General features: G+C 47.3%; 1 protein-coding gene across 3 annotated transcripts in view; it reads left to right on the top strand.

Moving 5' to 3' along the window:
• Positions 1–8,532, top strand: part of Grap2 (GRB2 related adaptor protein 2) — a 70,722-nt gene extending 62,190 nt beyond the window's left edge. For 2 of the 3 annotated variants that reach the window (XM_021225400.2, XM_040754100.1), the window contains 4 exons: positions 2,644–2,812; positions 5,144–5,362; positions 6,758–6,874; positions 7,320–8,532. In XM_021225400.2, the coding sequence (XP_021081059.1) occupies positions 2,644–2,812; positions 5,144–5,362; positions 6,758–6,874; positions 7,320–7,499 (685 nt within the window). In that variant the 3' untranslated portion in view covers positions 7,500–8,532. The remainder of the gene's footprint in view (positions 1–2,643; positions 2,813–5,143; positions 5,363–6,757; positions 6,875–7,319) is intronic. The other variant, XM_040754099.1, reaches the window with a different exon arrangement.
• The last annotated feature ends 16,115 nt before the right edge of the window (positions 8,533–24,647 follow it).

Below are 24,647 nucleotides of genomic sequence, written 5' to 3'. Positions count from 1 at the left end.
ACTAGCTCTATACTCTGAATTCTCCTTAACTGAAACTTCTTCATATCTTGGGCAATCATAAATATTAGCTCAAACCAATATTATTTAATCTCAAATTCTAAGCTCAATGGATCTTCATTAATGAAATTTTGCCCTGTTAATAAACCTTATTAATCAAACCTACTTTATTTTTATTTTTTTCCTTTTTCTATAAAATTATGTATGTGCTGGTAGATGTTTTGTCAAGCAGCAACATGGTGCCCATTGTGACTGCTGAGAGGAACTGAGTGAATAGTTATTATACATAAGAAATACTTCTTCCCCTATGAGTTGAGAGACCAGCTCTTGAAGGAAAGCCATTATTAGTGCCCAGACTCTGGGGGAAGACCAGCAGTGATAGCCACGTGTCCGTTTCCACCCCAAATCAGTGGGTCAAGAAGTGACTGTACTACCTTTGGCTTCCCTTGGCTATGAGCAGAACCCAAATAAAAGATGAGAATAAAGGCCCAGAATTCCTGTTCCCCTCAAATGTAGACCCCTAAATCCACCCCTAAGAAGCCTCCACTAACCTTTAGATGAATCTCTACTCTCCAAAGCACTGTAACTCTTGACTTTTCTGCTGGAACCAGCCATTGGTAGCACTAATACACCTGCAACATGCAGGTCTGTTTGGGGAAAAAAACCCACCTTTATTTTATTTTTGTTGTTGTTGTAGTTGTTGTTTTGTTTTTGAGACAGAGTCTCTCTGTGTAGCCCTGGCTGTCCTGGAACTCACTCCATAGACCAGGCTGGCCTTGAACTCACAGAGATCCACCTGCCTCTGCCTCCTGAGTGCTGGGATTAAAGGCGTGTGCACCACCACCATAACCAAAACTTTATAACCAAGAAGGATGGCTTGACTGTGGAGTAAGACAAGAGCTGATGGTAAAACCTCCCCGTTTGTTTGCAGATGGCTAAAATCCAGTTTCTGCAAACCCAGTACAGATGTGCCTAGCCACCTGATCCAGAATGGTAGCCAAAGGCACTGATCTAAAAGCAATGAGCATGCTCATCCAGCCTAGCTGGAATCACACAGGGCGGGCATTCTTCCTCAGGTTTGCCGCTCATTCACACTGACCTTGACCAAGACCTTGGGCCTCTCTCAGTAACAGCATCCTTACCCGTAAAACTATCTCCAAGGTCTGTTCCAGTTAAAATCTGCAACTCCGTATAATGTATTTCCTCCCAAAGTACATTTTATACTATTATTTATATAAATCATAAGCTCAGACTAGATCAAGACCAGATGGGTCAAGACATTTCTGATATCATGAAAACAGCATGATATATATATATATATATATATATATATATATATATATATATATAACACCTCAGCTGCTAGTTCATAGCAGAGGACAGATTCTGATGTTGCCTTGCTTCATATAAACATTATGAAAGGTCCTTTATTGCTTAGACCTTACTGGGGATGGGTCTGGAGAGATGGCTCAGTGGTTAAGAGCATAGTACCCTCACAAAGGATCCAAGTTCAGTTCCCAGCACTCCCATCAGGAGGCTTACAATCACCTGTAACTCCAGCTTCAGGAAATCCAGTTGCTGGCTTCCACAGGCACCTGAACTCACATGGCATTTACTCACACAAAGATACACATCATTAAAAATAAAATAAAACAGATGTTTGGAACATTTTTCTTTTCTTGTCCAACCTTTTTACATTTATTTGTTTGTTTGTTTGGTGTGTGTGTGTGTGTGTGTGTGTGTGTGTGTGTGTGTGTGTGTACACAACTTAGGGGAGTTGGTTCTTTCCTTGCAATGCTTTTTTGGGGGATCAAACTGAGATCCTTAGGCTTGACAGTGAATTCCTTTAACCTGCTGAGCCATCTCACCAGCCCCACTTTCTCCTTTTAAATGTTTGTCCATCACCCAAGACAGATCCCAGCTCGTCTTGATCGCCTTCTGTTGACGGTCCCTCCCACAGACTAGAGCTTGGTTCAGGTTGCCCAAATCTATCTCTCCTGCTGCTGTAGAATGAACAGCTATTCTATGGCACAACATAGCAATGGTCCTCTTGAGCTTTCAACAGCTATGATCACCCACACGAGACCTACACAAGATGGATCTGATAATGTTCCAATATGGAATGGGGAGGGGATCACAAGGCCCATCCATCCCTGAGGATACGGATGCAGTTAATAGTGGCTGGAGAAAAGAGGCATTCTCTTCAGGGACACAGCTGCTTCTCTGTTGTCCACGGTACCATAAGCAGCCGTCATTAGCCTCACTGGTTTACCAAAGTAGACTAGAGTGTAATCTTTACTCTGTTCTGTCATTGGTGCCCTATCTGGGTGAAACAGATGTTTGTTTATGTCACCCCCTACCCCCAAGAAATGTTCATACAGTCACTCGGCAGTGGCGCATACCTTTAATCCCAGCACTCGAGAGGCAGAGGCAGGTGGATCTCTGTGAGTTTGAGGACAGCCTGGTCTACAGGGCAAGTTCCAGGACAGCCAGGGCTGTTACACAGAGAAACCCTGTTTCAAAAAAAGAAAACAAAAAGAAAAGAAATGTTCATACAATGCCTACTCAAGCAAAACTTCACCATCTCTGAGTACAAAAAACCACCCAGCAGGGACATGGTCTCCATTGAGTTTTCTTGATCCCTAGGCATGAGGATGATGTTCAGCACTTCAAAGTCATGCGAGACAACAAGGGCAATTACTTCCTATGGACTGAGAAGTTCCCATCCTTGAACAAGCTGGTGGACTACTACAGGACAACTTCCATCTCCAAACAGAAGCAGATCTTCCTTCGGGATGGAACCAGAGAGGATCAGGTATGCCTCATGTCCAGATAAACTCCAGGACAGGGATTTCAACAGCCTGAATTCCTGTGTCAGCCATCCCCCTAAAAAATGGTATTCTGATCCAAAGTCAGATCTCAAGTGTAATCCAAGCTGAACCAAGCTGAACCAAGCTGAACACTTCCTATTTGTGTGGCTTTGGAAGGCTCTCAGATTCTGTCTCTTCATCCCTTAACACAGCATAAAAAGTGGCTTGTGAGTGTAAGATAATCTAATGTTCCCTGATCTTTCCCATCACTCCTAATCACACTGCAAATGTATTATAAATGTTAGCACACTCACATTGAAAATGCTATTGTTCGGTTATTTGTGGATCTTACATCATTGCTTTCAGCCCATCTCAGGAGCTACTCAAGGGTCAGGGTGACAGACAGCAGTACTAGAGAGTGGCCTAGGGGCCAGGACTAAAGCACCAGACAGTTTCCTGACAGCCTCAGGGAGTACAGGGACTGCATGGCTTTAATCCTGCTTCATTGCTACCTACCCACGTCACCTAGTCAAGCTCAGAACTCTTTCCAAGCTCTGCAGATGTGGCTCGAGTTAAGCATACTTGCCTCATTTCTAGGGACCTCACAATCACTAACTCTTCAGGCCTCCTAGGGCACCTGCACACACGTGGCATACCTATACACAGGCATATACCCCTAATAAAATGCCTTTTTTTTCAAAGAGCATTTTATGAGCCTGGGTATGGTAACACATGACTGTACCCAAGTACTTGGGAGGTAGAAGCAGGAGGATTGCAAGTTTGAAGCCAGCCTGGACTACACACCAAGTGCCAGAACAGCTAGAGCAAGCAAGACACTATCCTCCCAACAATCAACGTATAAACAAGAAAAGATGCTTTCTGGATATGTGTTTCCTTATCTTAGCGTGGAAAGCACAATAGCTGCTCCCTCCCTGGGTCTTTGTGAAGACTGAGTGTGGCGCAGTCACAGTCCCTGCCTCGGAATCTGGTCTGTAGCAGGCAAGCACAAAAAAAGTGGTCCTCAGCCTCCTGCACGGGCATCACACACATGCGTGCACATGTGTGCACATACAAAGTGCAAACTGTATCTCAGGGAAAAGAACATGGTTGTAAGAGATAGATGTAATAACCGGGTGGTGGTGGTGCACGCCTTTAGTCCCAGGACACAGGAGGCAGAGGCAGGCCCATCTCTGTGAGTTCAAGGCCGGCCTGGTCTACAGAGTGAGTTCCAGGACAGCCAGGGCTGTCTTGAAACCCTGTCTTAAGGGGGGGGGGTGTGATGAAGAAGCATTCACTAGCATAGCTGGAACCCCAGGGGCAGATGATTGAAAAGGACACATGTGCTTTGGGGAAGTCAACCTCTCCTTCTAAGCCACCAGCTGTTTTCAAGGCTGGGACGCTGCAGTCATCAGAGAGGAGGGTGTTCCCACTCAGAGCACACAGAAGTTCAGAAAACAAAGGTCAACTGAGATCTTGAGGATTATTTTAACCAGGAAATGGACAGAAGTGTTAACTCACTAGGATCCAGGGCTCAGAGATAAGAGAGGCAGTATAAAGTTTTTGTTAAACTGGATTAAATGAGTTAATATTTGTACAGTACTAGTATACACTGAGTCCAAGTGTCTATGTAATTGTTTGTTAAATGAAAAAAAAGCCAACACAATAAAGTGTTTCTGATTCATGAGCTGTTGCCATATGAAGCAGAAAGGCCTTGGTCCTTCCTGGTACATGGGATACCAGGCCTGCCCTCCATGGCTCTGCCAGAATGCTGTCACCAGGCTGTAAATGACAGCTCCAGATGACACAACGTCAAAAGCAGAGCTATCTGGAGGGCAGCGCATCCAGCAGTTTGGCAACATGTGGATTGTTTATCTTGTGGATAAATAACTGAGCCACAGATCTCCATTGGCCTTTTTTTTTTCTGCACCTCCGTGTGCTCTGGGTGGGAACACCCTCCTCTCTGATGACTGTATCGTCCCAGCCTTGAAAACAGCTGGTGGCTTGGAAGGAAGGGTTGACTTCCCTAAAAGCACACAGATCCTTTCAAATCACCTGTCCCTTTCTGCCTGTAAAATAGAATATGTAAGCCTGATTACAGAAAGAATAACAGTCCCAGTAGGAACAGATTGCGTGGAGACCACATGGAAATAGTTATATTGTCAGAGGCCTGAACTCACAAACTAGGGAAGACTTGAGCATGCAGAGACCACTTTTGATAACATGGAGGTCCAAATCTTAGATTCCCTACCGCCACCACACAGTTACTGCCAGAAGAGGGACAGGAACAGGGACGTCTAGGGGAAGGATGAATCTGGAGCCCCTGTTTTCTTTCTCAGAGTCACCGGGGCAACAGCCTGGACAGGAAGTTCCAGGGAAGCCCTCAACCAAGTGGCAATGTAGGAGAAGAAACCCGACCTTTGATGAACCGGAAGCTGTCAGATAACCCTCCCACCCGTCCCCAACAGTACCACCAGCACCAGCAGCCACCTCCTCCGTTCCCACCAGGGCCACAGCACCCTCCACAGCGGTATCTGCAGCACCACCATTTTCACCAGGTATCTGCAGAGAAGGAAGGGACAGGGCAAGGAGGAAAACAGGACCTGCCTGCCCCATGGCCCAGGCCTGGACCAGCCTCCTGAAAGATCTGGGCCCCAAACCATACAACTCCCAGACTGAACACACACACACACACACACACACACACACACACACACACACACACACACACACCCCACCCTGAAGACTAATTCCCCTGTCAGTGGAATTCCAGTTCTTGCCCCTTAACCCATAAAAAGAAAAACGGATTAACACCTGCAACAGCATTGTCTATCTAGCCCTGCCTGTTCAGATGTGACTGCAGCTGGCTCATGGAGATGGACAATACAATAAGACAGCATTGGTCCTACATGCCTCCACAGAGCACGGAGTCCTTTGTGAGCTGCCTGTATCTACCTCCCCAGGTCCATACCCTGCTACCAACCCCCACTACCATGCCAACACATAATCCAGGAACCGGCACCACATTTCTCTCTTTTTGGCTCTTTATAAGCTATTCTGTCTGCCTGGTGGATCTTTCATGGTCAGTCTCGCTCCTCCTTCAAGCTGGAACCCAGGCATCACCTCTTCCAGACTCCTTCCCTGATCTACCCAGGCATGTGTGGGTACTTTTCCATCCGTTCACTTAGCACATTGCTAAATATGATTCTTCTTCTAAACTAGTAAAAGTTTCTGATTTTTTTTAACGAGGAAAAGAACCATACAAACTAGGTGTACTACAACCCCAACATTTGGAAGATTGAGGCAGGTGGATTAAGTGCCCAACTCTAGCCTGGGCTACGTAGTGAATTCAAAGTCAGTGTGAGTTACAAAGCAAGACCTTGTCTCAAGAGTAAAAGAAAAAGGGGGGGATGGCTTAAGGAGTAAAGTGTTTGCTAGGCAAACAAGAGGCCTGAAGTCAGATTCCCGCCCCCCACATAAATGCCAGCACATCTTTAACCTCACTGCTGAAGGGAGTGGGTAGAAACAGCATATCCCAGAGCTCATTGGTCTGTCAGTCTAGCTGAATCAGTGAGTCCCAGAGTCAGTAATGCCCCTTCCAGTGGATAGAGAGTGACAGAGGAAGATGCCCAATGTCAACCTCAGGCCTCTACACTCACACACATATACACACACACATGATGATGACGATTGATTTCATCCCCGAGGCATGGGTACAAGACTCCCCCAAATAACTCCTACTTAATTGGATAAAGGAAGCCCATCATCTTTGCCTTTATAAGCTCCCTTCAGATTACCTCCTGTCCATTTTCCAAGACGAGGGGTGATGGTCAGTGAGTTAGCCCTTGGGTATCAGTTCTGTAGACAGCACCCAAGCAAGGCAAATGGCTGGGGCAGGCTGAGAGAAATGAGCCCTGCTGGTAATGTAACAGCCCTCTGTTACACGTCTCTAGGACCGCCGTGGAGGCAGCCTGGACATAAATGACGGACATTGTGGCATTGGCGGTGAGATGAATGCCACCGTGATGCACCGGAGACACACAGACCCTGTGCAACTCCAGGTGGCAGGGGTGAGTGAGCAGAGAGCGCAAGGCAGCCTCTCTGGAAAGAGTTCAGCCTGGCTCATCCAGTCTGCTATTTTCAGTCTGACTGTTGAGCTTTGCCCTGTTCTCACTCTTCTGGCAGTGGGAAATGGGTGAGCTTTGTCCCTGTGACCCAGTGCATTTGGCCTCAGGACAGGCTCAGTGGTAGGACGCTTGCCTAACATATGTGAGGTTCCAGGTTCCACATAAGCAAACCAAGACCATATCAAGAACAAAGCTGCTGAGTGTCCCAGTACCTTAGTGCTCAGGGCTGAGCATACCAGGACTGCTTTAAATTACTTTGAGACCAGCCTTTTGGAAGAGCCCAGGGGACTCAGGATAGATCTAGAAACTCATGGTTTCCCTGAGTGACAGTTGCTCTGAAGACCAGCCTACTGAGAGCTCATCGGCCTGTCTCTTGTTTTCTCTCTAGCGAGTGCGCTGGGCCCGGGCACTGTATGACTTTGAGGCTCTGGAGGAGGATGAGCTGGGATTCCGAAGCGGAGAGGTGGTTGAAGTCCTGGACAGCTCCAACCCATCCTGGTGGACCGGCCGTCTACACAACAAACTGGGTCTCTTCCCTGCCAACTATGTGGCTCCCATGACGCGATGAGCACTGCCAGGGGGCCAGAGGCTTTTTGTCTGAAGTTGCCTGCAAGATAGAGACAAGGGGAAAAAGCTGGACTTTATAACTACACATGCATGCATGCAATGTACATGTGTGCCCGTGTGTACACAAAACATGTATATGTATGTGTGCCTGTGTCTACACACAGCATTTTATAATAGTAATTTATTGGCAGCTGGGTTGGGCTGGTTCATTGACAGGCATGAGAAGGAACTCTGAAGAGGGGGGCTCTTCTCTGTAAGAGGGCAGTAGGGAGCTGAGGGGGGCAGGGAAATGGACTTCTCTCCATCCTTGAACTTTCACGGCTTCTTTCCTGGCTTGGGACTTTCACAAGAGAGCAAGAAACTAAGCAGAGGTCACACCCCAGCGATGGACGCACAGGACGGGGCTGGGCTTGGCGAGGCATGTTTAAGTAGCTCACTTGGCCCTGTCCACCTACAGGGTAGCTTCCCTCCTGTTCTCCACAGGGCAGGCACTGCACCCTGAGAATTAAGGTGTAGCAGATCCAGGGCCACAGGCACCAAGCAAGTCTGAGCTGGTAATTTGGCAAGGGCGTGGTCAAGATTCTCAGCTTGGTGTGGGAGAGTACTTCAAGCCTCAGGCCTAGGCAATGCCCGGCTAAAACTTTTACTTTCCACCAGTGACTGTCCATATGGCAATCTTCTTCCCCTGTGTCTGAAAAGAGAGGGTGTTTCTAACGTGGAGATGCCACAGAGGCGAGCGCTAGGGAACACAGGGGTTCTCCACAGGCCCTTGTGGCTTGCTTGAGTATAACTTCTGTTTTCCCAGCTGCAAAGAAAGCTGTAGCCTAGATTCTGTGAGGTGCCTGGTGAAGCCCTGGCTGGGAATGTGGGGTGTGTCAGCAGGCTCATTTTGTGGTTACAAGGGTTGTCTCTGTGGAGTGCACTTGGATTTGGCTCCTGACTTTCTGTGGTTGAGGGTATCTTTGCCAGTGGACCAGAGGGAAGCCAAGAGCATTGACTGTAGATCGATAAATAAATTGGCTGATTGACTCTAACCCTGGACAGGAGCGTCATGACAATGAGTTTCCTCTTCCGTCTGCGTGCTGGTCCTCTGCGGGCCTCCCTCTACCTAGGAGGAGGAACCCCACTGCCACCGTCCCCTTCTTCACCTCAAACTGGAATTGTGTGTCCAGGTGCCCACCCTGGGGAATAAAGCACAGAGAAGGCTGGCTGAGGGGAGGGACACTGGAGAGGAAGCCTGGGGGCAAACATGTCACAACAGAAGGCACTTACAAGGGTGTCAAGAAGTCACAAGTACATGCGTTCTGAGATAGGAAAAAAAAGCGCTGGGGTGACAGCCATGGTGAGAGTAGGTGTTGAGGGGCCCTGTCCCCTGCTTGAGGGCGGGACTGGAGGGCATCTGCTACTGAAGGCAATAAAAGAACAGTCTGACTCACAAGTCACTGCAGTGTGGCATACACTATGTCCCCTGTGACTCTGATTCAGCAATCCTCTGGTCCCCAGGTTCCCTTTAGGGAAAGAGAGGAAGAGGGAAGAGACAATAGACAGGAAGCAGCAGGCACGGGGATCAGCTGCAGCCTCGGGAAGGGAAAGCAAGAGGAGGGGTCAGAAGACGGAGAGCAGATGAGTGGGGGGGGGGACGGGGGCTAGGGGGTCAAGTGGGACAGCCAGAGGAGGCTGGTGCAGAAGGGCAGCCCCTGCTGCGGTGGGCATAGGCGGCAGAGTGGGGCAGAGAGCAGAGGAGAATGGAGGCGAAGGCAAAGTGGGCTTGATCCGCAAGCTTGGTGGCGGGAGACGGGAAACACTACAGTAAATAAAAGCTGGGAGTGATGCTGCTTTTACAGTATTTGCAAACCATATGCTTTAAACAGCCCACAAACTTCATCCATTTGGCTGATTCCGTGGGAGGAGCAGCCCTGGCTGAGGCAGAGACAACTAGCTTAGTTCTGGTCTAGATACTATGCCTTGAAACACTCAACAAGAAGACAGTAACAGCTTTGCCCGTCTGTATCTGGTGTCTGTGTGGCCAGTCCTAGGAGGACGGGGTACCTACTCCCTCCCTGGGGGTGGCAGGGGTACTAGACCTGGAGAGACAAACCTCCTGAAACCCCCAGAATGGACATCCTGCTCCAGCAGCCATTGTGGGGGACGGTAACAGGACTTTTTAAAATTTCTATGATTAGCTTTATTACCAACCTACATTAAACGGGCATGAAAACCCAAGAGCCCCTCCCCAAAAAGCAAGGTGAATTAACATTTAACAAAAAGAGCCAATGCTAGGACAAGGTGGTGCATGAATTGTCCTCAAAGGAGTAAAAGAAAAAACTGAATGTTATGTGAAAAAAAAATCCCACAGGAATAGAAAAAAAGCCCATAATAGAATTATCATATAGCCTGACACTTTGGAGATTTAAAGCTACAAGTCCCAGGCCAGAAACAAAACATCCACAGCACAAAATCAGAACCCCCAAAACGTGCAAGATAGGAGAATGTGCTCCCCAGACAGATGCCAGATTTTTGCGCTGAGAGCTGAAGCATGACACACTCTCAGAATCAGGTGACTTGTCACTGTTGCTTTAATGCCTTGAAGAGAGACTGAGATTCTGCAAGGCTTCCAGTTTCAGGGAGCTCAGATTTGTTGTCTTGGGAAGACTCCAAAGGTCCTGCCCTCTTGCCCTTGCCAATCTTTTTTGCCTTTAGGAAGCAGCACTCATGGGATAGGAGCAAGAATGCTTATCCTTCTCTTTGCTCTTCGATTTAGCTGCTAACACCCTGTCACTGTGCTCCCCCGTCTTTCCCTGGGCCTCGGACAACTGCTTGTGCTTCTAATTCTTCTTGGTCTTAATGTCTATTTCTGCCAGTCTGAGACTGTTAGCCAAGTCCTGGGAAATTTTCCTCCTTAAATTGACTTCGTATCTTCTTAGCTCTTCCAACCTCTGTTCATCCAAGGAGGAGCTGATTGAGTACTGGAAACCCTCAAGGGTGTGCGTCTGGATGTCCCGCACATTATCAGGGCAACTTGAAGCATCTGGAAGCGGTGTCCGGGTGGTGCCGCATCATCAAGGAGTACAGAATGAGCCAAGTCTCAAATTGTCCCTCCTCTGTCTGGGCAGATTTGGTGGCCAGATCTCTTATAGCCTCGAGGTCTAGGTATGGCTCCTTCTTGACATGTTGTTCCAGTGGCCGTTGCTCTTTCCAAAAGGCCTCGTCGTCAGAGAACCAAGGCCTGGGGCGGGGGCAGAGAAGGCGGAGTTGCTCCCATCTCGTCATTAGCTTCAGGTGGTCTGAGAGCCGAGCGTTTTGGAGGATGTCTGGAACCAGCTCTTATAGTCCACGCTAGTCTCGAACTCAAAGAGACGCACCTGCCTTTGCAGCCCCAATGCCAGGGTTACAGGTGCGTACCACCACCTCCCAGCTAGAACATAGCTTTAAATACAGCTTAAACCCTGGTCCTAGGACCGGTAAGAGGACTTTTTATTGAGGTGCATTGCTGTGCCCATTAGCAGGGCTCAATTCAGAAGGGAACAGGGGAGTTACCCAAACCACTCAGGGAGAACAGGGACCCGTAGGACTCCAAGAAGACTAGGGTCAAAACTTCACTCAGGGCTCAAATCTCTTTGGCCCCTGCTGCTGCCTCCTGGGAGGCCGGAGAAGGGCTCGAGGAGACCTGCATCCCTCTCCCCTGTCTACTCTCCACATGCCAGCCTCTCAGAGCCAAGGAGGTGTATCTACCTAGTGCTTCTCACTGGCTGCACAGCCAGCAGCTAACACACGGTCTCTGATTTTGGCGCCACACCCTAGGTGACTTTGTGACATCTGAGCAGAGAACTTCCAGAGAAAAGCCAGTTCCTGTTGAACCAGTTGTGGTTTCCTCCCCACTTACTGGAAATTACTTCATTTCAAATATCCAGAAGCCGCCGTTGCCCACTCACTTTTAGATGGTCTCAGGGTGATTTGAGGAAACACTTCTCAAAATCTCAAGAATCTGAGCGTTGTCTAGGGACCATGTTAAAATGCGGGTTCTGACTCAGTCTTACATCTCTAACAAGCTCCCAGGTGCTTTTATCAGCAAGGGCATCAGCCACAGAAATCTAATTGGATTCTTTTTCTGGGGCTACTCAGTCACTGCTCTTTGTTGCTAACGAATAAGTCACCCTGGCTTTGGGATAGGCACGACTCATTACTGCCTGTTATGACATCATTTCTGTTCGGTGGCCCGGTGACTTATTGTTGCATCTTCATCAGGAATCAGAAAATTTCCAAGTGACAGGCATTTGGCTGGGACTTGAACAGGAATTCCCTAATAGAAACCACTTGAAACAGGAGCAGATGCTGTGGAAGGCGCAGGAGCTTTCTCAGGAAATCCTTGAAGAGAAAATCAATGTCCATCACTCTGGGCTATGGGCACGGCAGGGGCATCACTAGATCTCAACTAACAGCCCACACAGGGGACAGACTGGCTGGTCAAAATAATTGCAAGACGCTTTATCTAGTTTCAATGTGTCTATCTGTAAGACAGGAGTATGAGAAAAAATCTACCGTGGCAATTCTTTAAAACAATTTATTTTTGTTATTGTTTTTCAAGTCCTTCCACTTCATCTCCCTCCATGGTATCCTTCTGTCTCCCATAGCAACGGCAACATCCTCTGTACTTGTCACCCTGCATTCCCTCCTATCCCTGAGACACTCTCCACACTGGCACCAAGGCAGTCTTTGGACAAACAAATCCAGTCACACCACTTTTCTTTCCACTCGATCCTGCAAGATCTAGCCCCGGCAGGACCTCCTCTCTAACTTCCTCTTGTTTCCACGCCCCTTCTCCACTGTCCTTCTTTCAGCCCCCAGATGGCAAAGAACCGTTCCCAGAGTTTTCATGACTGTGGGTGCCCTGAGGAGTGCACAGCGTTTGTTTTCTGGCTGACGGCTGTTCAGATCTGGGTTTACAGGTCACTCCCTCTCAGACCCCTCTACTGAAATAATGTACCCCGTTAGATTACCTCATGAGTCCCATGTTTTTCCTGAACAGCATGCACACAGATGGGGACATTAGAGTGAGTGGTGTGACTGTTAGACTGTCTGCTCCTTGGGGCAGGGGTCATTGTGTTTTGCAGTCCCTTGTATGCCCAGCATCTCACACTGTTCTTGGTACATTGGGAGAACTGTCAATAAATATGTATCTAATGAATGATGTTGTGTTCCTCCAAGGTTCCTTCATCATGGAGGGAAACTCTTTCAGGTATAAGATGAGAAAAGTGATGTGAAACACTCTATCTTACAAGGAAACTCATTAAGACAGGAAGTAGAGGCTGGAGAGATGCCTCAGAGGCTAAGAATAACTGGCTGCTCTTCCAGAGGTCGTGAGTTCAATTCCCAGCAACCACATGGTGGCTCACAACCATATAAAATAAGATCTGATGCCCTCTTCTGGCATACATGCAAACATGCAGGTAGAACACTGTATATATAACAAATAAATAAAATTCTTTAAAAAAAAAAGACAAGAAGTAAACAACTCAAAATAACTTCAGGAAGTCCCTGAAACTGAGTAAATTAACTGGGCCCCTTTCTCCTCAATAGTATATAAGCAGTAAAGAATGCCCAGATGCTTAGAAGAGGCTCAAACAAAGCAGCCTGGGTTAAGCAAAGACCAGTCAAGCAGCCTGAAAAGAAGCAGAGACCAGTTGAACTGCCTGGAGGAGATTCAGACCAAGCGAGCCACCAGAAAGAACACTCCCCAACCTGGTGAGCTGCCTGCAGGTTGTGCAGTGAACTCTAGGTTTCTAGCTTTTTATGAGCTGTCACCCTTGCTGGGGTGGGCTTTGGTGATATAGCTGTCTGTGAGTCATCTGCTTCTGTAAGTTACCCCACCCAAACTCCTGTAGGTAACCTCAGTAAACTCATTGGTTTACCACCTTGGACCTCAGTGGCATCCATACTTTGGCCTGTCACTAGCTCCCTACCTAGGGTGAGGGGACATTTCTTCATGTCTTCCCAGGAATAGTCACACAATGATGAACAAGTTCCAGCTGCCCCATCTCGTCTGTTCACTCACCCCAGATGCCTCAAGCATTCCAGACCTACGGGAGTCAACAAGGGGATTTTTCTGTGTCGTTCACGAGACTGAAGCTTTGCCACTGTCCTCAGCCACTCCACTGGGCATTTCTGGCATCCTGCTCTGTCCACTCACGTCCATTGTGCCACACACCCTCCACTCACTGTGCTTTGGATGGCTCTGAATCACATGTGCCGGCGGATGAAATGATCCGATCCTTCAGGCTAAGGAATCTGCCCCATGATCCATGTGGTGAGAATGGGCTGGAGAAGGGCCTGCGGCCAGTGCTAAAAATGTGCCACCGCTGGGTCTAGGGTCTGTCACAGTCTGCCATGACCTCCGCTTGTAACTTCTCACCGGAGCTCTCTTTCAATCAGATGAAGTAGAAATGGCTGTCTTCCCCTCTGTCCATGTTGTTTCCTGTCTCCTTGATGCACAGTTCTTTTTCAGATGAAGAGAACAGCACTACACTGCTTTATTTGTGCAGTAAATAATACATAGGGACCATGCATGGCACACAGCTCTGTGATGGAGCACATGGGGACCATGCATGACACACAGCTGTGTGTTGGAGCACATGGGGACCATGCATGACACACAGCTCTGTGATGGAGCACATGGGGACCATGCATGGCACACAGCTCTGTGATGGAGCACATGGGGACCATGCATGACACACAGCTCTGTGTTGGAGCTTGGCTACAGTTAGGCCATTAAATCAGCAAGTGTTTACCTAGCATCTCTTAAGGGTCTGATAAGATCAGTCATGAGGTCCCCCGTGCACATCTCCCTGCTCTGTCCAGTCCTGCCTATACCACAGCTACTGCCTATTTTCACTTCTTTCCCGGTGACGGCACTGGTCTCTGCTTTGTTCCTTCGCTTCCTATCCGACGTAGGCCCCCTTTGATCCAGCCTCCAATGGCTGCCAAAAGATCTTATGAACATGTAAAGCAGATGACATTAGGCTCTTATCCAAATCCTGCAGGGGCTCCCATAGCTCTCAGTTTCAAGTCCTTAGCATTCCACTCAAGGTATTTGTGATCTGCCTGCTGCATGTTTGTTCAGTCATGTTCGTCCCCAGTTCTCCTCGCCCGAGCCTTCTCACTCGGCCCGTCTGGGGTCCCATAATGACTCATACTGTCTCCAGCCTCCAACTTCCCCACCGTAGCTCCTTTTGCTTGGAATGCCTTCCTCCCAACTTTGTTGTTACTGTTTTTGTTTTCTAGGCTAGAGTGATGTTAGATTAGTTCCACAACTGTTCTGTTCAGACCACTCACCATGAGTACCTATTAAATACTTGGTTATTACTTTTTTTTTCTTTTCTGATTCTCTGTGTAGCCCTGGCTATCCTGGAACTCACTCTGTAGACCAGGCTGGCCTCTAACTCAGACATCTGTCTGTTTCTGCCTCTCAAGTGCTGGGATTAAAGGTGTGCACCACCACCACCCAGCTTACATTTTTAAATTTTTATTTAATTGTCTGGAGAGTGTCTCATTGTAGCCATGGTCAGCCTTGAATTGGATATGCAGCAGAGGATGACCCTGATTCTGATTCTGATTCTCCATCTCTCAAGTACTAGGATTACACTGTGCTGTGCCATCACACCTAGCCTGCAACTGAATACGTGAAATGTGGCTAAAACAGAGTGATTTGTGTGTGGTTGGTGGCTACCTTACTAGGTAGCATGGGTTCAGACACTAACTCTTAGCTCAGAATTCAAGTTCCCACAGGAACAGCCTCATTGCTGTGGCTAATGTACATGCCCCCTCCTCTAAGTGCCTAAAGCACCATCGCACTGCTTCTGTCCCAATACTCAGAACACTGTGCTGTAGTGAGCGATTTGTTGATCTGCCTCCACACCTAGACTGGATAGCTCAAGGCAAACAGATCACTCAGCGTGCGGCTGATACATAAATGCAGGCTGTGCTGGTGAGGACGTAACAAGCGGCTCTGGGAGAAAAGCCCTGATTAGTGTTCTTTTCCACTTCTCTGATATAGACTCTGCATGTCAAAGGAATGAGAAGACAGGCCACAGCCTTCAAGAAAACATTTGCCCAAGACAAATCTTAGGGGAGCGAGACACAAGAAAAGTCAGTTAATATATTTATAATATTATATAAAATATCTCATATAAAATTTAATATTATATTTATATATACTATGAAAGCTAAAGGGGAAACTATGTGTGGGGAGGCAGGATGACCAGTAAGAGGGACATAGAGGGAAAAGGGAAGGAGTATGGAGAAGAGAATAAGAACAAAGCATAATGTGTGTGTGTGTGTGTGTGTGTGTGTGTGTGTGTATGAAGATGTCACAATGAAACCAATTTCTTTGTTAACCAAAAAAAATATGTTCATAAAAGGGGCAAATCTAGGCTGGGACTGAGGTTAAGCTGGTAGAGTGCTTGCCTAGCATGCATGAGCCCTGGGTTCAATCCCCAGCACCACATAAACCAGGTGTGGTGGGTGATACATGACTGTAATCCCAGCACTTGGGAAGTGGGAAGACAGGAAGATGGACCTTGGAAGGTTATCTTCAACTATGGTCAGTTTGTGGAGAGCCTGGGGCTGTATGAGGTCCTGTCTTGAAAAAGAGAGAGACAGAGAGAAAAAAGTTCTGATATGCCATTACTACACAATTTTTACCTAAGGGAGTTCAGTGCAGAGGCAGAATTGCCACTTTTAAATATAATTTTTAAAAAGTATTGTTTTGTCTACATGAGAGTTTTGCCTGCATGTATGTCCGTGTACCATGTGTGTGCCTGGTGTCCACGGAGGCCAGAAGAGGGCATTGGATCTCCTGGAACTGGAGTTAGAGGCAGTCGTGAGTCACCATCTGAGCACTGGAGATCAGACTAGAGTCCTCTGGAGAGCAGCCAGTGCTCTTAACCACTGATTCATCTCTCCAGTCCCCCGGATTGTCACTCTTGAAACTCAATGAGAGGAAATTAGCAACTTAGTTAAAAAATAGTCAAAAGACCTAGAGACATCACTGAGGACCGTGTACAGATTGCAACAAGCATCCTGTCAAGACAACCGGATCACATGCCTTTAGGGAGTTATAGGTTAAAACAGCAATGAGCTAACACTACCCAGCTATTAGAATGCCTAAAAACCCACTGTGGACAGCAATCCATGGTAAAGACAAGAGGTGGCAGGAGAGCCTGGCCACTCATTGCTGGTAGGAATGCTCCATGCAAGAACACATTCAAAGACACACTGGTGGCCTCTTATCGAGGGATCTAGCACCAACATTGCTTCTCATTCACCCAAAGGAGCTGAAAATTAGAAACCCCAAATCCTACACACTTATGTTTTAGCAGTTATTTTCAGGTCAGACTCGACAGTATGAAGCCCTGTCTTAAAATAAACAAACAAAATCACATGTATATTACCAAGGGGGGGACCTCTCTGAAAGGCTACCTACTGTCTGATCACAACCTTAACGCTTCAGAAAGATAAAAGGATGGAGAGAGTATAAAGATCAGGGTTGCCGGGCGGTGGTGGCACACACCTTTAATTCCAGCACTCGGGAGGTAGAGGCAGGCGGATCTCTGTGAGTTCGAGGCCGGGCTGGACCGACAGCCTCCAAAACAATACAGAGAAACCCTGTCTCCTAAAAAAAAAAAAAAAAAAAAAAAAAAAAGATCAGGGTCAAGTATGGCGCTATATGCATGTAAGTCCAGAGCTTGATAGGAAGATCATAAATTCAAGGCTAGCTAGGGCTACAAAGTATGACTGTACCTCAAAAGGAAGTTTTTATTGTTTCATTCGAGAAAGGGTCTTATGCCTTTTGGGTTGACCTCCAACTTAGAGTGTAGTGGATGATGACTTGAACTTCTGATCCTTCTGTTTCTACTCCCGAGTACTGGGATTGCAGGATTTAACTGCTGTGTTTCATTGATGGGGCACTGGGGCTAGGACCCAAGACTTTGGGCACACTGCAAGGACTCTACCAATTTAGCCACATCCTTATTCCCCCAAACAGCTTTTGTTTTGTTTTAAATTAAATAAAATGACTTGGGAGGCAGATGGGGGAGTAGATTGCTGCAGGTTTACTTAGGGTCACAGGGGATGGAGGATAGATAAAGCGAGGATACTGTTTAGGACAGGTCAGCTACTCTATGTGGTGCATACCCTGGGTACGTATCTGTTTCGTGAAACTATGGAGCACAGACGAACCCTGATGTAAGCTGTGGACTTCGGACAACAATGCTTCAGTATAGATTCATCAATCGTGGCAGACACACCACTCTGTCACAGGATGTTGACAGTAGGAGAGGTTATGCATGCCCTCTGGGGAGTTCTGTATCTCCTGTTTTGTTGTGAGCCTAAAATCGCTGAAAAGGAAGTGCTACTTAAAAATAAAAATAAAAAATAAAAAAATAATAACCGGACTGTCACCATGTCTGACTTCACTGAACTTGCAACAGAAAGAGACATGTGGTTGACTCTAGGGAACGAATGGGAACCCGCTCTGGGATGACCTCGTTCCTGTACAAATGGAGCGTGGGAAGGTATGGGAGGGTAGTCAGACCTGCAAGAGGCTGGGCATGCAGCTGCAGATAGACCATGATTGTAGCCTGGAGATAAAAGATTTGGGCGTCTGTCTGATCTTAGGTTTATTCAGAAAGAGGGATGTTTGGTATTTTTGTTGGAGGGGTTTTGTTTGTTTGTTTGTATTAAGACTTCACCCAGGCATCTACTGAGTAGCCCATTCCTCCGGAACCTGAGATGTGAACTTGGAGGCTTGATTAGAAATACCTTAAACACAGGGTGTCTTGGTCTACCAGAACAAGGAGTACAAACGTGGGCAATGCCTAGCTTGCTTCATGGGTGCAACACTGTCATCCCCTGACCCCCTGAGCATTGTCAGCGCATGCTCTCAGTGGTTGTTGAAATTCCCAACCTAACATGTAGACATGGCACTGTCTACGGAAGAAGAGTCGCCCCCTCCCAAGTTCAACTAGCGAAACAAACCTGCGCAGTTCTCAGCAGCCATCCGCACCCCAGATTCCACAGGTAGGACTGGATTGCGCGTCACTCCTTAACCTGCCACATCCAAAAGAATCAGCCAACCATCATTGGCTTAGCCCTTCTGGAGGAATCCTATGAGAGGCAGAACCGGGAAGGGGGGTGTGGGTTCCACAAGAAGGAGGAGATGTGGTGGGTGGGTGGAGAATGGCTGTTCAGACCAGGTCTACAGGGAATCTTAGGGGAAGAACCAGCTTGTATATGACCAGAAGGCCATTCCATAATCACTTATTGACATAATATAAAGGGACAAGAAGGAGACTGAGTGAATAACCCTCAGCTCCCTCGGCAAATGAAGTCTACATAGATGTGTGTGTGTAGCCTTCCACCAGCCTTTCTAGGTGACTCCCTCATCCACACCAAGTCATCAAGTCAATGAAGATGGGCTCCATTGCTATCCAAAATAATCAGCACTGCACACAGGGAGGAGGCGTTATGTTTGCTCTGTGGATGAAGGCCAGGCTAGCCCCGGACTGTGCCATAGTCTCAGCATTTTGCTAGTCCTACGGAGAAATTCCTATACCTAAGTGCTCCCAGTTAGGCCTCTGCGCAGGTCATTTGTGGCCATCCCATTTCTCTACATCTGAATTCCCCAGGGGAGGCAGAAGTGGTGTCTCATTCCCCAGCTCTGACCTGGTTATGGGGAGTTGCTAGGTAACTGCTTCCCACGCTGGAGAAGGCTTAGTTACCATGGCAAGTCCAGATGGGCTGGAAGGGGGGTGCAGAGGACCAGGAGGGGGATGCACAGCAGCCTTGACTGTCTTCACTCTCTCCAGAGCTACTGGAGTTCAGGGCAGTGCTGCGATCTCTCTGAACCTCAGTTTCCTCATCAGTAAACGGAAGGCATAGCTGGCTGTCTTCTTGCTCTAAACAATGCGTGCAGACAGCATATGTTCAGCGAACTAGTCCCCAGCCCCCTCTTAGGTGAGGCACAACTCGGGGTAGGTGCAGACAGGGAAAGAGGTGTGTCATTTTAAAAAGCAATAGAGGAATTAGCAAGTGTGTATCTCTATTAAGATAAATAGAACTTGTGGAAAGTCTGCCTTCTATAGGTAAACTTAACTTCTTGAGGTTGTTTGTTTGTTTGCTTGTTTGTTTGTTTGTTTTGAGACAGGGTCTCATCATGTAGCCCTGACTGGCTTGGAACTCTTTATGTAGACCAGGCTGTCCTCCAACTCTCAAAGAGATCCATGCCTCTGCCTTTCATGTACTAAGATTAAAGGGGTGCGCCACTGTGATCTGCTAACTTCGGGGACTTAAATTTATAAGACCTATGGCTCTCTAGTCCATTTCTGACACTAGGCTTTCTTTTTCCATTCTGTCTCCTTGTGCTGGGTATGGAACTCAGGGCCTCATGCACACTAGGCATGTGTTCTACCACTAAGCTACATCCTCAGCTACTTTACTGATTCTTTTGTTTGCTTTGAGACAGGTTTTCTCTGTGTAGCCCTGGCTGTCCTGGAACTCACTCTGTAGACCAGGCTGGCCCCAAACTCAGATGTGCCTGCCTGTGTCTCCTGAGTGCTGGGTTAAATGCATGAGCTACCACCGCCCACTGCTTCCCTGACTCTTGCACCCTCACCCCAGGACACCTTCCTCAACCCCACACCAGTGTATCATGGTGCCTATGAGGTCCCTTCAGATATCCCCTGGATCTCTGCAATATTCAATATTTCATTCCTAGAGGAACCTACTGACCTCTTTCCTGACCCGAGTATCTCCTCTCTACCATCTTTCCCTTCTCATAGTCACTGGGCCATAAAAGACTTTGTCTTGTTCCATTAAGTCCTACCCATTCCTGCTGCCACCACCCTGTCCTCACTTCCCTATCATTGCTATTGTGCATCGTGTCAAGAACTTCTTCACCAGTCTCCCGCTCCAGCCCCAATATCCGTGGCAATGGCTTACGCCATTCTGTTGGGCCTTGATGTCTTCCGAGTTCCCCACTTTCCTTGCTTGGGAGCTCCTCCTGTGAAGACACATTTCTCTCTTGTCTACTAGTGGCTCCCCAGGCCCACCTGTCCTCACCTAGTTGTCTTTTTCTCCAAAGTGTCTTTCCTGAGCCTCTAGCCCTGAGTTTGGTCCCTTCCTGCATACTCAGCCTGTGTTAGTGCTTGTGCTCAGCGGCCTGAAATTCTGTATCCCCAACAGCAAGGGGCAAGGTTCCTGACAGCCGAGGGGGCCGGGATGTGGCTCAGCACTAGAGTGCGTGCCCATCCTGATGAGGACATGGAAGGCAAACCACTCACCTAAGTTCCTGCCTTTCCAGCCATCCAGGTGAGCAGTGAGACTCTCTCTCTCTCTCTCTCTCTCTCTCTCTCTCTCTCTCTCTCTCTCTCTCTCTGTGTGTGTGTGTGTGTGTGCGTGTGCGCTCGAGTGGGCATGCGTGTGTGTGCCTACGCGTGCACATGTGCATTTAGGAAGGCTGCATTGTCAGGAATACCACACAGTGTTGATTTTCAATATTCTTTATAGAAAACAAGTGCTGAGCAGGTTAGCTCACCTCTGTAATCTTGGGAGAAAGAAAGAGAACGACCATGAGTTTAAGCCCAGGCAGGGTGATCTTGACTAAACCAAAACAAAAAGCAAAAAGAAAGAAAGGCAGCGAGTGTTTTGGAAAGCACAGAGCAAAAGAGGCCCTTCTTCCCACAAATGGAAAGAGGGACCAGGATCAGAAAAGGACAGAGGGCAGCCTTTCTACTTAGCCCCCGCCTCTGCCCCTCCCCCAGTCCTGCTCCAGTCATTTGTCAGAGTTAGCCCACCATGAACTCTTGAATGCAAGGCCCTAACTGAGGGTGGATTCCCTAAAAAGGGATAAGCTATTAACCTGAATTTCACCACCACCCCCTCTATCCTCCACCCCCCCCATCCCCGGCTTCAGGGCTTCTTGTCTGGGTACTCCTGCTGGCTCAGTATGGAGAGGGTTCCAGATGATGAACATGTAAATTGTCACAGAAAGTTTTTTTTTATTTAAATTAGAAACAAGCTTGCTTCACATCAATCCCAGCTCCCTCTCCCTCCCTTCCTCCCCTGCCCCCCCAACCTCCCTAACCTCCTACCCCATTCCCCCTCCCCTCCCCAGGAAGAATGAGGCCCTCCAGGGTGATCTCCAAAGTCTGTCATATCATCTGGGGAAGGGGCTAGGCCCTCCCCCATGTGTCCCGGCTGAGAGCATCTCTCCACATGGAATGGGCTCCCAAAGTCCATTTGTATGCCAGGGATAAATACTGATCTGCTACCTGAGGCCCCATAGATTGCCAAGGCCTCCTCACTGACACCCACATTCAGGGGGTCTGGATCAGTCCCATGCTGGCCTCTCAGCCATCAGACTTGGGTCCATGAGCTCCCCCTTGTTCAGGTCAACCGTCTCTGTAGGTTTCACCAGCCTGGTCTTGACACCTTTGCTCACCACTCCTCCCTCTCTGCAACTGGGTTCCAGGAGATCAGTTCAGTGTTTAGCTGTGGGTGTCTGCCTCTGCTTCCGTCAGCCACTGGATGAAGGCTCTAGGATGGCATATAAGGTAGTCATCAATCTCATTATCGGGCAAGGGCATTTAAGGTAGCCTCTCCACTATTGTTTAGATTGCCAATTGGTGTCATCCTTGTAGATCTCTGGAAATCTCACTAGTGCCAGATCTCTTCTCAGACCTATAATGGCTCCCTCTATTATGGTATCTCTCATCCTGCTCTCCTCTATTCTTCCCCGACTCAACCTTCCTCTCCCCTCCCCTTCTCCCACTCTCTTTCACCCTGCTCCCTCTCCCCTTCACGGGGTACCATGCATATCTCTCTTAGGATGCTTCCCTGTTTCCCAGGCTCTCTGGTGGTGGAGTTGTAGGCTAGCAATCCCCTGCTCCATGTCTAAAATCCATTTATGAGTGAGTACATACTATGTTTGTCTTTTTGTGACTGGGCTACTTCACTCAGGATGGTTTCTTCTAGTGCCACCCATTTGCCTGTGAATTTCAAGATTTCATTGTTTTTTTCCGCTGAGTAGTACTCCATTGTGTAAATGTACCACATTTTCTCCATCCACTCTTCAGCTGAGGGGCATCTAGGTTGCTTCCACATTCTGGCTATTACAAATAATGCTGCTATGAACATAGTTGAACTTATGTCCTTATTGTATGAATGTGCATCTTTTGGCTATATGCCTAAGAGTGGAATTGCTGGATCTTGTGGTAGACTGACTCCCACTTTCCCGAGAAATCTCCATATTGATTTCCAAAGAGGCTGTACAAGTTGGCACTCCCACCAGCAGTGGAGGAGTGTTCCCCTTTCTCCACATCCTCTCCAGCATAAACTGTCATTGGTGTTTTTGATTTTAGCCATGCTGACAGGAGTAAGATGGTGTCTCAGAGTTGTTTTGATTTGCATTTCCCTGATGGCTAAGGATGTTGAGCACTTTCTTAAGTGTCTCTAGGCTATTTTAGATTCCTCTATTGAGAATTCTCTATTTAGCTTTGTACCCCATTTTTTAATTGGATTATTTGGTGTTTTGGAGACTAGCTTCTTCAGTTCTTTGTAAGTTTTGAAGATCAGCCTTCTGTCAGATGTGGGGTTGTTGAATATATTTTCCCATTCTGTGGACTGCTGTTTTGTCTTGCTGACTGTGTGTTCTTTACCTTACAGAAGCTTCTCAGTTTCAGGAGGTCCCATTTATCAATTGTGAATCTCAGTGTCTGTGCTACTGGTGTTATGTTCAGGAAGCTGTCTCCTGTACCAATTCACTTAAGGGTACCTCCCACTTTCTCTTCTAAGAGGTTCAGTGTGACTGGATTTATGTTGAGGTCTTTGAGCCATTTGGACTTAAGTTTTGTGCATGGCGATAGACATGGATCTATCTGCAGTCTTCTACATGCCAGCATCCAGTTATGCCAGCACCATTTGCTGAAGATGTTTCTTTTTTTCATTGTATAGTTTTAGCTTCTTTGTCAAAGATCAGATATTCATAGGGGTGTGGGTTAACATGAGGGTCTTCAATTTGATTCCATTGGTCTACCTGTCTATATTTGTGCCAATAACAAGCTGTTTTCATTACTGTAGCTCTATAGCAGAGCTTGAAGTTAGGGATGGTGATGCCTCCTGAAGTTCCTTTATTGTACAGGGTTGTTTTGGCTATCCTGGGTCTTTTTTTTCCATATATAGTTAAGAATTGTCCTTTCAAGGTCTGTGGAGAATTGTGCTGGGATTGCATTGAATCTGTAGATTGCTTTTGGTAAGATTGTCATTTTTACTATGTTGATCCTACCTTTCCAAGAGCATGGGAAATCTTTCCGTTTCCTAGTATCTTCTTTAATTTATTATTATTTTTGTTAGTGACTCAAAGTTCTTGTCATACAAGTTTTTCACCTGTTTGGTTAGAGTTACCCCAAGATATTTTATGTTGTTTGTGGCTATTGTAAAAGGTGATGTATCTCTGGTTTCTTTCTCGGCACATTTATTGTCTATATATAGTAGGGCTACTTGGTTTTTTTGAGGTAATCTTGTATCTTGCCACTTTGTTGAAGGTGTTTATCAGCTGTAGGAGTTCCCTGGTAGAATTCTTCAGGTCACTTATGTAGACTATCCTATCATCTGCAAATAGTGAAAATTTTACTTCTACCTTTCCAATTTGTAGCCCCTTGATCTCCTTTTGTTGTCTTATTGCTGTAGCAAGAACTTCAAGTACAATATTGAAGGGATATGGAGAGAGTTAACAGCCTTGTCTTGTTCCTGATTTTAGAGGAATCGCCTTGAGTTTCTCTCCATTTAGTTTGATGTTGGCTATCGGTTTGCTGTATATTGCCTTTATTAGGAAACACTGACTGTTACAGAAACTCAGAAGAAGAGTCACCAGAGGCCTGGAAGCTGGGAAGGCTTTTCCAAGGAGGTGGACCTCAAGCTAGTCATTTCATTTATTTGTTTGTGGTTTTTTTTTCCAAGACAGGGTTCCTCTGTATAACCCTGCCTGCCCTTGGAACTCACTTTATAGATCAGGCTGGCCTCAAACTCAGAGATTTGTCTGCCTCCCAAGTGTTGGGACTAAAGGTGTGTGTGCTCTCCCACCAATTTTGACAGCCCC

The sequence above is a fragment of the Mesocricetus auratus genome, unplaced genomic scaffold (assembly GCF_017639785.1).
Source record: "Mesocricetus auratus isolate SY011 unplaced genomic scaffold, BCM_Maur_2.0 Super-Scaffold_100010, whole genome shotgun sequence".
NCBI lineage: Eukaryota > Metazoa > Chordata > Mammalia > Rodentia > Cricetidae > Mesocricetus > Mesocricetus auratus.
This window is presented reverse-complemented; position numbering and strand designations above follow the sequence as displayed.